Source organism: Mandrillus leucophaeus, unplaced genomic scaffold, assembly GCF_000951045.1.
Source record: "Mandrillus leucophaeus isolate KB7577 unplaced genomic scaffold, Mleu.le_1.0 Scaffold577, whole genome shotgun sequence".
NCBI lineage: Eukaryota > Metazoa > Chordata > Mammalia > Primates > Cercopithecidae > Mandrillus > Mandrillus leucophaeus.
In genome coordinates, this window is record NW_012106219.1 from 68,853 (window position 1) to 85,768 (window position 16,916).

Here is a 16,916-nt window from a genome sequence, read left to right on the forward strand (position 1 = left end):
CTTCATCTTCTACTATGTGCAATATGACTAAAGCTCTGTTGAGTGGAATCCTCACCTTGATGCTTCTGTCTTCAGTGGGTAGACCCGGAAATGCTTATTGAACATTTGGTGGAAGATGAAGCAGACCACTTAGTCTCAGTAAATATAGTAGCCAAGAGAAGACGATCTTTGTGTTGAGGGAAGAGAGGTTAGCGTTGGAGCCAATGGTAACTTCACCATCAGTAAGCTATCCCAAGAACAGAGATTTCCCAGAGACATCATGCAAGAGCTGAACAGAACTGTAAGTAGTTAACATATTTAACTTGCCCTTAACACACAGTTGTTTAAGTAAATAATTGAAGGGTTAGCTGTGCTGGCAGGTGAGGATGTCACTTAGATTTGGGATTGCTATGTCCAGCACCAGTGACAATGCTTTACAAACTTTCCAAACGTTATCATTTCTTGAATTTAAAAAAATTGAGATATAATTCATATGCTGTAAAATTCACCATTTCAAAGTATAAAATCTGATGGCTTATAGTGTATTCACAAAGTTGTGCAACCCTCACCTAATTTCTAATTTCAGAAAAAGCCTGTCCTTTTTTGGGTAGCAGTCACTTCCCTCCTCCTGCTATCTACTAACATACTTCCTGTTTCTATGGAATTGTCTATATCCATATAAATGGAATCATATAATATGTAGTCTTTTGTAACTGGGCTCTTTTATTTAGCATAATGTTTTCAAGGTTGATTCATGTTGTGGCATATACCGGTACTCTTTTTATGGCTGAAAAATATTCCATTGTATGGATACACCACATTTTGTTTATTCATCTATCTGTTGATGGATATTTGGGTTGTTTCCACTTTTTGACTATTACGAATAATGCTGCTATGAACATTTGTGTACTAGTTTTTTGTATGAACACGTGTTTTCAATTCTTTTGGGTATATACTTAGGGGTGGACCAGGGCTATTTTTGACCTATATTCCTTCAAAGTAGCTCTGAAAATCTATGAACTGTATATAGATTTAACAATAGAATACACCCTAACTTCTGGTCAGCTAGGCTCTAGGTAACAGGATGTGAGTGATGCGTAACTAGATTCAGGCTGCACCAGTTTCACAGGAAACTTTAAAAATCTTCTGTGATACTTTGGGAAGCAGTGTATAAATACATTTAGAGAAAGGCAGACACATATTTCTTCATCTTTTAGAGCTGCTTAGTCAAGAAGGCTGTGATCTTCCCCCTCCCCATAATTTCCCTAAAACAGATATAGTTAAAGTGTAGCCTATGTGGTTCCAAAGCACAGACAGACATATATATACACACACAAACAAAACAAAACCTCTTTCACATCCAAAGAAAATACAGAGTTTTCAGGCTGGGCACAGTGGCTCAAGTCTGTAATCCCAGCACTTTAGGAGGACGAGGTGGGAGGACCACTTGAGCCTAGGAGTGCGAGACCAGCCTAGGCAACATAGCGAAACTCTGTCTCTACAAAAAATAAAAATTTTTTTATTTTAAAATTAAAATACAGCCACATGGTGGCATGTGCCTGTAGTCCCATCTACTTGAAAGGCTGAGGTGAAAGGATTGCCTGAACCCAGGAGTTCAAGGTCGAAGTGAACCGAGATTGTGCCACTGCACTCCAGCCCGGGCTACAGAGCAAGACCTTGTCGCAAAAGAAAAAAAAGACTGAGTTCTTCATCATGCCTAACCTCTTCCAAACAGTAACAAGCCAAGGCTTCAAAGGACTGGGAAATGAGCTAATTACTGTGACAATATTTACTGTATTAGGATTAATGCCACACTAAAATGTTTTTTTTTCTGATTTAAAAAAAAATTATACTTTAAGTTCTGGGATACATGTGCAGAACATGCAGGTTTGTTACATAGGTATACATGTATCATGGTGGTGTGCTGCACCCATCAACCCATCATTTACATTAGATATTTCTCCTAATGCTATCCCTCCCCTACCCCGCTACCCCCCAACAGGCCCCGCTGTGTGATGTTCCCCTCCCTGTGTCCATGCGTTCTCATTGTTCAATTCCCACTTATGAGTGAGAACATGCAGTGTTTGGTTTTCTGTTCCTGTGTTAGTTTGTTGAGAATGATGGTTTCCAGCATAGCCTACCAACCAAAAAAAGCCCAGGACCAGATGGATTCACAGCTAAATTCTACTAGAGGTACAAAGAGGTGCCGGTACCATTCCTTCTGAAACTATTCCAAACAATATAAAAAGACGGACTCCTCTTTAACTCATTTTATGAGGCCAGCACCATCCTGATACCAAAACCTGGCAGTCACAACAAAAAATGAAAATTTCAGGCTGATATGCCTGATGAACATCAATGCGAAAATCCTCAATAAAATACTGGCAAATCGAATCCAGCAGCACATCAAAAAGCTTATCCACCATGATCAAGTTGGCTTCATCCCTAGGAATGCAAGGCTGGTTCAGCATACACAAATCAATAAACATAATCCATCACATAAACAGAACCACTGACAAAAACCACATGATTATCTCAACAGACGCAGAAAAGGTCTTTGATAAAATTCAATACCCCTTCATGCCAGAAACTCTCAATAAACTAGGTATTGATGGAATGTAGCTCAAAATAATAAGAGCTACTTATGACAAACCCACAGCTAATATACTGAATGGGCAAAAGCTTGAAGCATTCTCTTTGAAAACCAGCACAAGACAAGAATGCCCTCTTCTCCTATTCAACATAGTATTGGAAGTTCTGGTCAGGGCAATTAGGCAAGAGAAAGAAATAAAGTGTATTCATACAGGAAGAGAGGAAGTCAAATTGTCTCTGTTTGCAGATGACATGATTGTATATTTAGAAAACCCCATCACCTCGGCCCAAAATCTCCTTAAGCTGAGAATGTTTTAAATACACTATTTAAAATCCATATTTGCACTTACTGAAGTTTCTTCCTCCATCTCTAAAATGTAAGAAATTCCTTCATCTGATGGTGTTCCTGAAGGCTTACTCCACTGTAAGGATAACCAAGTAATTCCAGCCTTTGTTAATACAGGACTTGCTGGCATAGAAGGAGCACAGCCTGAAGTGTAATATAAGACTTCTTCACTAAAACCACTGTTGAAACAAATGGTTTTAAAAGGTGTGAAAAAGTTATTTTTACAGTGAAAGAACAAGTTTGTAACAGATGTAATTTTTTTTGAAAATGACAATTTTTGATAATGAATTATAATACAAATAATATATCTTGGGTTTGATCTCTTTATGATAACCAGGTCAGATACCAAACAGTGAATTAGTGTTCTACTAAAAATGCAGTTTTGTTCAGATTTGTAAGCCTTTATATCATAATTTGTCCAGTCAATGAAAAAATATATATATTACCTTATGGAAACAATAACACTCACGTACTGGTGTAAATGTTGTAACTTTTAAACACACTTTCATACAATGCCATTTATATAAAATAGAAAATGCAAGTTCTCAGTTGTGTAATTAAATGCACCTGCCCCTAAGGTGAGCAGCGCTATCTCTAGATCAAAAATAATTTTAATGACTCTTGAAAGATACTTGGCCTTTCTATTTAAATTGGGTATTTTAGATGTTCTTACAATTCGCCTGACTTTAAACAAAATATTGAAATTACATATGCTGAGGAGCAAAAGAAAAATTTCTTTGTCACATATAAAAATCTAATTTATATCGGAAAATCTTGGAAAGTTGTAAGTTTAATCTTTCCTGTGGTTCCTATGTAACTAAGATAACTCTCTCAGAGCTTTTGCTAGACTGGTGAACACATCTTAACCATATCAACAAAGAGATAAACTAAACAGAATTTTTAATGAATAATTTGGACAGTAAATAATTATACAATTGAAGTTGACTTGATAATCTAAAAATATTTACATTCTTTTATAAAATACACCTTACCTTGTACCATAGTCATTTCTGGCCGATAGTCTGAATTTACAGCCCATTGCTGGTGACAGTTTAGTAATTTTAAATTGTTTCTGTGAGCCCATGTAACACTGACAAAATTCTCCATTTCCTTTTCCCTACAAGAAATGGCTGATTATTATATATCATGTACATTACTGCAAAAAGATAAATCCACATCAATTCCTTCTTGACAGTTACATATTAGCAAGTGTATACTAAAAGCCATGGATCTCAAGAGAAGGCTGAGACACAGCACATCTTTTACATGATATAGATCATCAAACACAGAATTAGAACACCAGAAAGCAGGTATCTTTGTATAGCTTCTTGAATTAAGCACTCTCTTTTAGCCCATGTCAAATCTCTGGTTTTAATAAAGAAAACTCTGCAGGTATGGCCCCTACAATCTCCATGGAAGACTATCAGTGGTAGAAATGGGGTGATGATCTTTGACAGGGTCAACTGGCAGTTTTTTTCAACCTATGGAAAGCTCTAAGTGAACAGTTTTAAGAAAAGGTCCTTACCCATGCCCAAACTTCCAACTAGATAGCTCATAAACTTCTTTAAAATAAAACTTTTGGAGCTTCTACTGCTTAGACTAACACTGAAAAAGTTCTAGCAGAGAGCACAGCCCAATTACAGGCAATAAGAGGGAGAGAGAAAAGTTAGGACAACTAAAGAGTTTTAGAAATTTAGAGTGCTAAATAAAATGGGTAAGTTTCACATTCACCACCCATTTTTCTTTATTGTGTTGCTAGAGATGAAAGGGTAGTTAGGGTGACTTCTGCTTCAAAGAAAACCTGTAGACTGTCCTTGACTGCTTTACTGAATGCTTGTTTAGTGGATTCAACTGAGTTTCTAAGTAGAAAATCGTATCATCTGTAAATAATGACAGTTTTGCCCCCAAGCCAGACCCATGACTGTACTTTTTGCTTTGGTTTCAAGTCATACTGCCTTAAGAATAACTTCTGAAAGAATGTTAAATAAAGGTAGGGATAATTGGCAATCTTGACTTATTTCAGCGTTGCATAAAAATGCCTTTATTTGTTTAGTGATGGTACAAAAATAACTATCAAATAAGAAATTACCTTTCTATTCCTAATCTGCTTTGAGTTTTAACTCAGATGAATGGTAATCAAATACTCTTCCTTAATTTGTCAAGATAATATAGTTTTCTTCTAAATTAATGTGATATGTTAATAGGTTTTCTAATTCTAAATTATCTTAGAATTTCTGGAATAAAATCTACTTGGTTGTGCTTTATTGTTCTTTTAATATACTGCCAGATTCCCAACTTATCAATGGAATTTCTTCCACTCCCTCTGGCCCCTCTTCTTCGCTTGGTACAAGCCACAGGGCAAGAGAGAACATAGTAACTGATAGTAAAAACAATGTACTAAACCAGGCTTGTCCAACCTGCGGCCCAAGGGCCACATGCGGCCCAGGACAGCTTTAAATGTGGCCCAACACAAATTTGTTAACTTCCTGAAAATATTATGAGATATTTTTGTGATTTTTCAAAAGCTCATTAGCTATTATTGTTAGTGTTAACGTAGGTTGGCGCAAAAGTAACTGCTGTTTTTGCCATTACTTTTAACGGCAAAAACAGCAACTAGATTTGAACAAATCTAGTATTTTGTGTGGCCCAAGAAAGCCAAAAGATTGGATGCCCCTGTACTAAACAACGAAGTCCAGTATGCTTGCTGTGGTTGGCTGAGTAATGGCCACCATGAATATCTAGGTCTCAATCCCCTGAACCTGTGAATATGACCTTATATGGTAGGAGGAACCGTACAATGTGACTAAGAATCTCGAGATGGGAGCTCATCCTGGATTATCTGAATAGACCCTACATGGAATCTTAAGTGTTCCTAAAAAAGGAAGACAAAGAGGTTTGAAGACAGAGGAGGAGGAAGGTGATGTGATGATGGAAACAAGGGGAGAAAAGGCAATATGATGTGGCCATGAACCAAGTAATGACAGCCTACAGAAGCTTGTCAAGGCAAGGAAACAGATTCTCCTCTAAAGTTGCTGGAGAGAGCCTGGCCATGCTGACACCTTGATTTTGTCCCAGAGAAACTCATTTTGGATTTCTGAACATTCAGAACAGTAAGAGAAAAATGTACTGTTTTAATATCAGGTTTGGGGTAATTTGTTATAGCAGCTGTAGGAAAAGGAATACACTTGCCTTTAAGGCTGATATGAAAAAAAGTTCCTTTATCAAGGTAGTTACCTAAATAATAGTTTTGATGGTGATTTAGTTGAAAATAGGGAAGTCAGGAATGTTTTCTAAAAACACCATCAATCCACTCATGCACCACACAAAATCATTCATACTTTTTTTGACAGAAGAATGTACTTGATGATTAAAATAAATGAAAAAGTTATTTCTGCCTGAAGATACGCACATAATGTTAACCATTTAAAAAGATTCAATTTACTTACTTCATCCCATTCTAATACAAAGTTTTGGATTTTAGAACCATTGTCACTAGGTGCCTAAAACCAACATCAAAAAACAAAATGAAAACAAATTAGTACATTCATAAATGATACTGTGATGATCTAATATAAGGATCTAGCTTATGTGGCAGATGTTCTCTGTGACTTGGTTCTGGGAAAATGTTCATGAAAATACAAAAATATATATATTGTATACCCTATAATCCTTTCAAATTTAAGGAAAGAAATATAGGGAAAGAAAGCAAGAAGCTACTCAAGTCTTCCTGAACACTGAACAATCTCTTTTAGCAAGAACTATTAATAACTTGAAAAAGTCTTTAAAAAAAAAATTTTGCTTTCCTTCCAGAGAGTTTTATCAGCTTTAAGTTTGTAGGACTGATCCTGTCATTTGTATTAAAACTCACCTTACAAAATAAATGCAATATTGTATAAAATACCAAAGAGTGAAGAACCAGGGTGCTGAAAGCAGCTCTGGGAGGGCAGTGTCTCGGTTCTCGTTTCCAGACTGACTGTGCTGGTTACCTGAGACTATTGACTTAGCAATCTGTTAATATTTTAGGTGTAAAAGAATGCAGTTCCCTTGGCATTTTATTTCAGTATTTAATCATTCTAAAAATCATGAATTTCAACCTTACTTCCATCTGAATTTTCTTTCTACAATTTCAGCCCATTTCCTCTTTGCAGAACAAATGATCACCCCTATTCTTATTATAACTCCATATATTTGCAGACAATTGACTTTAAGACTCTGGTCAAAATTCTACCATTTTAATTTCTGAAATGATGTTTTACGAACTCTTTCCAGTTTTTACATAATATTGCTAACTATGTAAATGACAATCAAGGATCATTAAGTTTTTAATACAGACGAACACAGAGGTCTAAATTATTTGTTAAACACTAATACAGATCTTACAATATTAATTTTTTTTAAAATTATAATTTAAAACTGGTTAGCATGGCCAGAATTTGCTTGTTAAGTTAGGGTAATATCTCACTGACTGGCAAACTGCAGTGGCAGTTAAAAATGAATATAATGTGAACGGGGCAGAGAAAGAATCTTTGGGAAACTCCAACTCTTCTGATGTAGAGGAAGAGAATCCAAAGAGAGAGAGATCAAAAGTCTCAGCAGGAAGTGAGGGGTATAAAAAGACATTTTCCAACTGTTAATGACTCCAGACTGCTCTAGTCTAGTTGCTGAGGTCTCTCACATTTACTTGATTAATTTTTCTCTTTTCCAAAAGTGAGGCTATTAAAATGTCCACCTTAACCTGAGACTGAGCCTCTAGCTTTTCTCCAAGTTAGAGCGGATACTATTAAGTGTAAAGTGTTTTTTTTTTTACCTTATCTCATTTAGTCCTCAGATCAACTCTATGAAGTACTATTACCTGAACTTTACAAAAGAGGAAATGAGGGCTTCAAAGAACCAAATAAATTGCCCCAGATCACAAAGTCGTTAAAAGTAGAGCAGAACTGAATTTGTTCTACCTGCCCACAAAATCAGTGTTCCTACCCAGTATTCTAGGGGCTGAGAAGCACATAGTCTGCCTGGGGGAACTGGCAATAAACAGAAAAAGATCATCTTTAGTGAGCTTTTTGTTATCACCATGTTCTGGCAATTCTAAACAAAGTCAGTTAATAAGATACCTCTCTCAACTGCTACCTCCCATGTTAACCCCCATAGGAATGCTTTTAGATTAGGTGAGGTAGCAGTCAAAAGACCAGCTATTCAAGTCACTAAACTACTCTTAGTGACTTTTCTTCGTTTTTAATATTAAATAACAATAGTTATTATGCTCATTATGTTCTAGACATTACACCTTGGGCTATTTAGATGCTACCTGTTTAATCCTCCCGACTCTGAGGTATATAATACTATCCTCCAACAACAGTGACAATATCTTTTTCCAACCATGTTGATTATTGTGTGTGTACATAGGGCCATTTCTGGAAGGGTTCAAGCCTGGGAAACCTGTGTGGGTAATCTGAGGTACCACTGCCTACATCTTATACAGGGATGTTAGGATACTGTTAAAGGTAGACATTTCAAATTGTATTTTAATTATTATTGAAATAAAGAACAGTTACCTACAGAAATCTTTAACCTATATAAAGAACAATGGGTTGCTACCTCAACTGCTCTACCAAAGGAAAGGGTCTGAGCATATTCACAAATAAACTACTACTGTAAGTGACATGAAATAAAATTAGTCATACTTTTTTATCACACATGAATATATGTATATATACACAGCTGCTTGACTTACATGTGTTAATAGTACTTTTTGACTACAAAAGTATCTAATATCCTCAGAAGAACTAGAAACTAACAAGCTACAGAACAAGTAGTAAGCCCCACATTTTTAAAAGCTTTCAAAAGTAAGGCTAGCCCTGAGCTTGCTCTCGACGCAAGGACAGATAATTAAATCAAGAGGAATAGTTACATCTCACTGCAAACCAATACTAACAGGATTGGTACCCCATTCTAAGGGATGTTTTGAAATTTTGTGGGGGCTATTTCTGACCTGATCACAATAATTCAGGAGGGGAGAGTCTGGTGGTTATGGGGTGAAGATCAAGAGCGCTAATAGCCCCACAGAATGGGGGACAATCAGTATGATGAGGAATTGTTCTCTTCCTCTAGGACTTTCAAATATCTATCAGAATTGAAGAACCAAATCCCGTTTTATAAAGTATTTTTTGTATGGTTTTAACAGACACCAAGTTTCCCAAAATGCAATAACTGCGCAATTTGGGAAAAACTGCATTTAATTTGTTCAGAAATTTACCGAGTCCACACTATTTCAGAAAATCACATAATCAGTGACAATGCTGTCTGTGGTATTTGAATGACTAATTCTATGTATGGCATCTGTCTACTTCATTGTATCTTCTTGTGTAGCTGGGACCAAACATTTACAAATTAAAATATATACTTTTCTATTGAGAATAACTTTATTCCTCCTTTTAGGCAGCATATTGATCTATGAGTACAGCTATTATAAATCTAATTTTACAATACAACTCGGAATATAAAGGCATCATGACAAAGTATTACAAAAAGGAGTAATGGGTTAAGAATCACTGTTGTGAATCTCAATGCCATCACATGTGCAATGTAATAAGCACTGTTAATTACAAATCAATCGTTTTTGCTATATTTACATATAGTAAGAAAAACCAGTAACAGTGCTATTTTAAGATGCATTAAATAGGCATTTATGTCTTATATGTAAAGAGCAGGAACAAATTAGAGCTCTTTGTCTCCAGAAACAACTGAAACTTAATACTACCAGGGGAAACAAAGAAACACACGTCCAGTTGGAAACACCCTAAAGAATATTCTTACCTTCCATTGCAAAGTGAGTGAATTTTTGGTCCGATTGGCTATCCTTGGTGGATTAGGTATATCAGGTTCACAGCTCAGGGTGGTAAAGATTTCAGCTTCTGAAGGAGTTCCCTTTATAGAATTATATTCTGCCTGGACTCTATGGTGATAAAATAAATAGTTTTACCTTTCAGAATCACTGTATCCTATTTTCAATAGTGTCACCTTTAAGTATTTGCAGATTAGGAAGGTGTCCACTAAAAGTTCTATCAAGAAAATATGACTATCAGAAGTAAAAGGTGACCCTTCCAAAAAAAAGGACAAGTTTTTTTTTCTTTTTTGCTGCAACCCAAAGAAATAATTTTAAATTATGATATAACTGTGAGTGTGCATATATGTGTATTTACACACACACGCAAAAAAAATTCCTGAAACAATGTTCTCAACTATGGGGAATACACTGATGCTTTCTGTCCTATTTGATTCTATTTCTTTAAAAAAAATGCTGAATATAATGCACAAAATTAAATTCATGACTAAATGTGACTACAATCTACAGTTTGAAAAATATTAGGTTGGACAATACTTTGAATATATCCATAGGAAGTACACTTGAACACTTAGTACTTTAGCAGAAATAATTCCAACCACATACACTCTTTTTAAAAATGGGGGTAATTAACTAAATGTGTTATATTAGGCTTCAATTGGGTAAGCCCTAGAGTCTATGAAATTTTAGTAAATTACACTAGAAGAACTGCATAGAGTAAAACATTATCTAAGTTCTTCCCATTAAATGTTATGAAATTCTAGAGTCTTGTATGCCAAACCCTAAAATAGGATGTAGTAAAAATATGTGTGTAAACGAAGTATTTATAATTATTTTATAAAAATTCCAAAAGCTGGGACAAGTTCCCAGTGCCAAACTAGATGCTACAGACATATTCTACAGATTCATTCCAAACCCAAAATTCTAGCCCTTCACTGTAACACGAGTTAAATGTTTTTGTTTGTTGAAAAATTTTGATAATTTTACCAACAGAAAAATTGAAGTCTGGAAATTTTTTTTTTTTTTTTTTTTTGAGACAAGGTCTCACTCTGTAGCCCAGTCTGGAATACAATGGCACAATCACGGCTCACTGCAGTCTTAACCTCCTGGGCTCAAGCAATCCTCCTACCTCAGCCTTCTGAGTAGCTGATGCCACAGGCCTGCATGCTTGGCTACTTTTTGGATTTTTTTGTCGAGATGGGGTCTCACTATGTCGCTCAGACTGGTCTCAAACTCCTGGGCTCAAGAAATCCTCCCTTCTTGCCCACCCAAAGTTGCTGGGATTATGGGCGCACTGCGACCAGCCCACAAAGTCTGCTTTTAATCCGAAATTAATGTTTAAATCATATAATAGATTTTTAAAAAAAATAATTATTTAAAAAAAAAAAAACCCTTATGCTGTATCATATAGAGGCAATCTGTAGGAATTCCTTACTTTGCATGGTAATCCGTGGCTGGCTTGAGATCATTTAAAGTGATATTTGTCTCTTCTCCTCTGGGGAAAAAAGGGTAGTATTTCAATGTCTGGTAAACAAAGCATTTTCAAACGATGTACATTATATACACTATAGTTTAGAGTATTTTATGAAACTACTTCTTTCTTTACCAACTATAACTGGATTCAGATTCCACTAATACGGAATTTGGCAGCTAGGATATGTACCAAACTTACATGTGTACCTGCATACTACTTTAAAACAGAAGGTAGTGCTAAGCAAATCCGCTGAGTAAGCCAGACTTTTTTTTGGAGTGGAGTTAAGGAAGATATTTAGTTTACTGAAGAAACAAAACTATTATCAATTATTTAAAAATCCATTTTGCATAGTTAAAATAAATAAAAGATGTAATGTTGAAAGAAAAATTGCCAATTTTTTACAAGGAGTCTGCCACTATTTTATTTTATTAGAAAATAATGTGGAACTTCATTTAAAATGTTACACTTTGAACAGATCACCTAAAAGAGAACACTGGAATTAAGCAGGAGTGACTGGAAACATGTAAAACAAGGAAGGAGAGGGAAGTAAGCCTGCTAGGTTGCAATCAGCTGGGAGCCTAGAAAGGTTCTCCAGTGTGGGGAAAGGGTAAGTAAGTGACCCCCAGTGGTCCACATTCCCATCGTGGACTCCTGTATTCTAGTCATGGGAAAGACTCTAGACCCTTGTGGGCTGCAACTAACACAGGGAGATGCCTGGAGTCATGCAAGGCATTGGTCAAGAGAGGGAGCTTACGCTGGGTCCTATACACCTCCCAAACGCTAAGCAGCTAGAACAAGGTATCATATTGAGAGCACAACCCCCAACAGACTGCATCCTGCCCACGGGCCCTACAGTCCCCACATCTCCACATGTCTGGAGTCCCACTGACATTCCCTACCCACAGGCCACCACTGTGACTGGTTGCTGCTTTCAGGACTAAAGCTTGAGCCATTGGCAAAGAACCTGCTGCCCCCAGCAGCAAAGCTGCTGCACATCTTTGCGCACTCCAACGACAAACTTCCTGTCTGCAGCAACTGCAGCTGTGGGCTGCTGCAGCTGGGGCCAAAGCACAAGTGAAGTGGGTATTCCCTAGCTGCCTGCATACAGCTGTTGCCACTAAAAGCCCTCCCTAGTAGCAGGTCTGCAGCGTAGCCACTGCCGCCTTCACCTGAGGATTCTTCCTTGGGCCTGGGGGTCATCCCTACCCTGCCAACACAGTTAGCACCTACAAACAACACTGGAGGGCCTGAAGACAGGTCTTGGTTCTGTGCCCCCAGGATTTGAGCACACTGTCTGGGAGGCCTGGGGACTACCCAGCCCAGTCCATCACCCGTGCCACACCTGAGCACTCCTCCTGGTGGCCTGAGATTGAGCCCACCCAACCTGCCTTTAATCACTGCAGCAGGTATCCATCTGCATGTACCACCTGTGGACCTGGGGACTGGCTTGCCCAGCCTGTCACAGTCACCACCGACATCAGCATGGACTACTTGGAACCCAGAGGTTAGTCCTAATGCCATTACCCAAGCCATATCGGCTTCCCAGAGGCCCAAGAACCCACCTGCCCACCTGCCTGGCCCACTGCTGCCACTACTAGCACCTGAGCAAGCAGCTGCCTAGAGGCCCAAGAATCAGAATGCCTGGATATGATAACACTGGTACTCATGTACAACACCTGGGGGCCCAAGGACAGGTAGGCTTGGGCCTGCTGCTGCCACCACTGAGGCCCGAGGACAGGCTCACCTCACATCCCCATCCCCAGCAAAACTTCACTACAGCCTCCACTAACAACTGTATCCTAAGCCACTGTGGAAATCACAGACACCATAACACTGTTTACAGCAGAAGATATATGAAGACTATACTTTCGCATGCACCCTGAATCAAAGCCAAAGTGCTCTACCCAACCAACACTATAGATGCATCTTCAGGAAAAAGTCTTCCCCTATGAAAGCAAGCTCAAAAAATGGAAAGAAGTGACTGCTATACCAGATGCATGGATATTGACATAAGGAGAGAAGAAATATGAAAAAGCAAGGCAATATGACACCTCCAAAGAAACATAATAATCCTCCAGCAACAGATTCTAATCAAAAACAAAAATTTAAGAAATCCCAGATAATGAATTTGAAATAATGATATTAAAGATGCTCAGCTGAAATATAAGAAAAACCAGAAAAGCAATACAAATAATTCAGAAAAACAATTTAGAATATAAGAAATTTACCAAAGAAACACAATCATAAGAAAGAACCAAACAGAAATTCTAGAACTGAAGAATTCATTAAATGAAATACAAAACACATTCGAAAGCATCAACAAAGGACTAGATACAGCTAATGAAAGAATTTCAGAAAGTGAAGACAGGTCTTTTGAAATAACCCATTGAAACAAAGATACTTCAGGAGGCCGAGGCGGGTGGATCACCTCAGGAGTTCAAGACCAGCCTCCCCAACAAGGCAAAACCCCGTTTCTACTAAAAATAGAAAAAATTAGCCAGGCGTGGTGGTGAGCATCTGTAATCTCAGCTACTTGGGAGGCTGAGGCAGGAGAATTGCTTCAACCCGGGAAGCGGAGGTTGCAGTGAGTTGAGTTCATGCCACAGCACTCCAAACTGGGCAACAAGAGCAAAACTCCATCTCAAGAAAAAAAAAAAAGAAGAAGAAAAATGAATGAACAAAGCCTATGTGGCATATGGGACACTATAAAGCAATCAAATATTTGAATTTTTGGTATCCTAAATGGTGAAGAGAAAATAAAAGGGTTAGAAAACCTATTTAACAAAATAATAGCTGAAAACTTTCCAAGTCTAGCAAGAGATTTAGACATCCAGACACAGAAAGCTTGGAGAATCAGATATGACACAGATATAAATACAAAACAGTCTTCTGCATGAAATTATAGTCAAACTGTTAAAAGCAAAAAAGCCAAGAAAATTCTAAAGATAGCAACAGAAAAGCATCTAGTCACCTATAAGGGAACTCTTATCAGATTAATAGGATTTCTCTGCAGAAATCTTACAAACCAGCAGGGAATGGGATGATATATTCAAAGTGCTGAAAGAAAAACAGCTGTCAGCCAAGGATATATACCCAACAAACTTACGTTTCATAGAGGAAGGAGAAAAAAGGTATTTTCCAGACAAGCAAAAGCTGAGGGAATGCATCACGACTAGTGCAGTTCTGTAAGAAATGCCTAAGGGAGTCTTACACCTGGAACAAAGGGACAATATCTGCTGTCATGAAGACACAAGAAAGTATAAAACTTACTGAACTTACTGATAGAACAAACACACAAATGAGGAAGAAAAATAACTCAAATGTACCATTACAGAAATAAAAAAAAAAGAATGAAACAACATAACAATCAGATATCAATTAATAAAATGACAGAAATACACCCTCACATATCAATAGTAACTTTAAGGTAAATGGATTAAACTTTCTCCTTAAGGAGGCTGATCCAAGATGGCCGAATAGGAACAGCTCCAGTCTACAGTTCCCAGTGTGAGCAATGCAGAAGACAGGTGATTTCTGCATTTCCAACTGAGGTACCGGGTTCATCTCACTAGGACATGTTGGAAAGTGGGTGCAGCCCAGAGTGTGAGCCAAAGCAGGGTGGGGCATAGCCTCACCCGGGAAGCACAAGGGGTCGGCGAATTCCCTTTCCTAGCCAAGGGAAGCCGTGAAAAACGGTACCTGGAAAGTCAGGACACTTCCACCCTAATACTGTGCTTTTCCAGTGGTTTTAGCAAATGGCACACCAGGAGATTATATCCAAGGGCCTGGCTCGGAGGGTCCCACGCCCACAGAGCCTTGCTCACTGCTACCACAGTAGTCCGAGATGGAACTGCAAGGTGGCAGTGAGACTAGGGGAGGAGCGTCCGCTATTGCTGAGGCTTGAGTAGGTAAACAAAGCAGCCAGGAAGCTCGAACTGCGTGGAGACCACCGCAGCTCAAGGAGGCCTGCCTGCCTCTGTAGACTACATCTCTGGGGGCAGGGCATAGCTGAACAAAAGGCAGCACAAACTTCGCAGACTTAAATGTCCCTGGTCTGACAGCTTTGAAGAGAGTAGTGGTTCTCCCAGCACGGAGTTTGAGATCTGAGAATGTACAGACTGCCTCCTCAAGTGGGTCCCTGACGCCCAAGTAGCCTAACTGGCCCCTCCCAGTAGGGGCCGATTGACACCTCATACAGCCAGGTGCCCCTCTGAGACGAAGCTTCCAGAGGAAGGATCGGGCAGCAATATTTGCTGTTCCGCAGCTTCCGCTGGTGATACCAAGGCAAACAGGGTCTGGAGTGGACCTCCAGCAAACTCCAACAGACCTGCAGCTGAGGGACCTGTTAGAAAGAAAACTAATAAACAGGAAGGAACAGCATCAACATCAACAAAAAGGACATCCACGCCAAAATCCCATCTATAGGTCACCATCGTCAAAGACCAAAGGTAAATGAAATCACAAAGATGGGGAGAAACCAGAGCAGAAAAGATGAAAATTCTAAAAACCAGAGCACCCCTTCTCCTCCAAAGGATCGCAGCTCCTCGCCCACAAGAGAACAAAGCAGGATGGAGAATGACTTTGATGAGTTGACACATGTACGCTTCAGAAAGTTGGTAATAACAAACTTCTCCAAGCTAAAGGAAGATGTTTGAACCCATCACAAGGAAGCTAAAAACCTTGAAAAAAGATTAGACGAATGGCTAACTAGAATAAAGTGTAGAGAAGACCTTAAATGATCTGATGGAGCTGAAAACCATGGCACGAGAACTACGTGATGCATACACAAGCTTCAGTAGCTGATTCGATCAAATGGAAAAAACGGTATCAGTGACTGAACAACAAATTAATGAAACGAAGCGAGAAAAGAAGTTTAGAGAAAAAAGAGTAAAAAGAAATGAACAAAGCCTCCAAGAAATATGGGACTATATGATAAGACCAAATCTACATCTGATTGGTGTACCTGAAAGTGACGGGGAGAATGGAACCAAGCTGGAAAACACTCTTCAGGATATTATCCAGGAGAACTTCCCCAACCTAGCAAGGCAAGCCAACATTCAAATTTAGGAAATACAGAGCACCACAAAGACACTCCTTGGGAAGAGAAAACCCAAGACACATAATTGTCAGATTCACCAAAGTTGAAATGAAGGAAAAAATGCTAAAGGCAGCCAGAGAGAAAGGTCGGGTTACCCACAAAGGGAAGCCCATTAGACTAACAGCAGATCTCTTGGCAGAACCATATAAGCCAGAAGAGAGTGGGGGCCAATACTCAACATTCTTAAAGAATTTTCAACCCAGAATTTCATATCCAGCCAAACTAAGCTCCATAAGTGAAGGAGAAATAAAATCCTTTACAGACAAGCAAATGCTGAGAGATTTCATCACCACCAGGGCTGCCTTATAAGAGCTCCTGACACTAAACATGGAAAAGAACAATCAGTACCAGCCACTGAAAAACATACCAAATTGTAAACACCATCGATGCTAGGAAGAAACTGCATCAACTAATGGGCAAAATAACCAGCTAACATCATAATGACAGGATCAAATTCACACATAACAATATTAATCTTAAATGTAAATGGGCTAAATGCCCCAATTAAAAAACACAGACTGGCAAATTGGATAAACAGTCAAGACCCATCAATGTGCTGTATTCAGGAGACCCATCTCACATGCAG

At 38.4% G+C, this 16,916-nt stretch overlaps 1 protein-coding gene across 3 annotated transcripts in view; it reads right to left on the minus strand.

Annotated features, from left to right (window-relative positions):
- The window catches only part of FNDC3A (fibronectin type III domain containing 3A), a 227,413-nt gene that overhangs the window by 32,014 nt on the left and 178,483 nt on the right, over window positions 1-16,916 (minus strand). For all 3 annotated transcript variants that reach the window (XM_011998601.1, XM_011998603.1, XM_011998604.1), the window contains 5 exons: window positions 11,194-11,253; window positions 9,731-9,869; window positions 6,364-6,417; window positions 3,910-4,034; window positions 2,922-3,096 (listed from right to left, as the gene is read on the minus strand). In XM_011998601.1, the coding sequence (XP_011853991.1) occupies window positions 2,922-3,096; window positions 3,910-4,034; window positions 6,364-6,417; window positions 9,731-9,869; window positions 11,194-11,253 (553 nt within the window). The remainder of the gene's footprint in view (window positions 1-2,921; window positions 3,097-3,909; window positions 4,035-6,363; window positions 6,418-9,730; window positions 9,870-11,193; window positions 11,254-16,916) is intronic.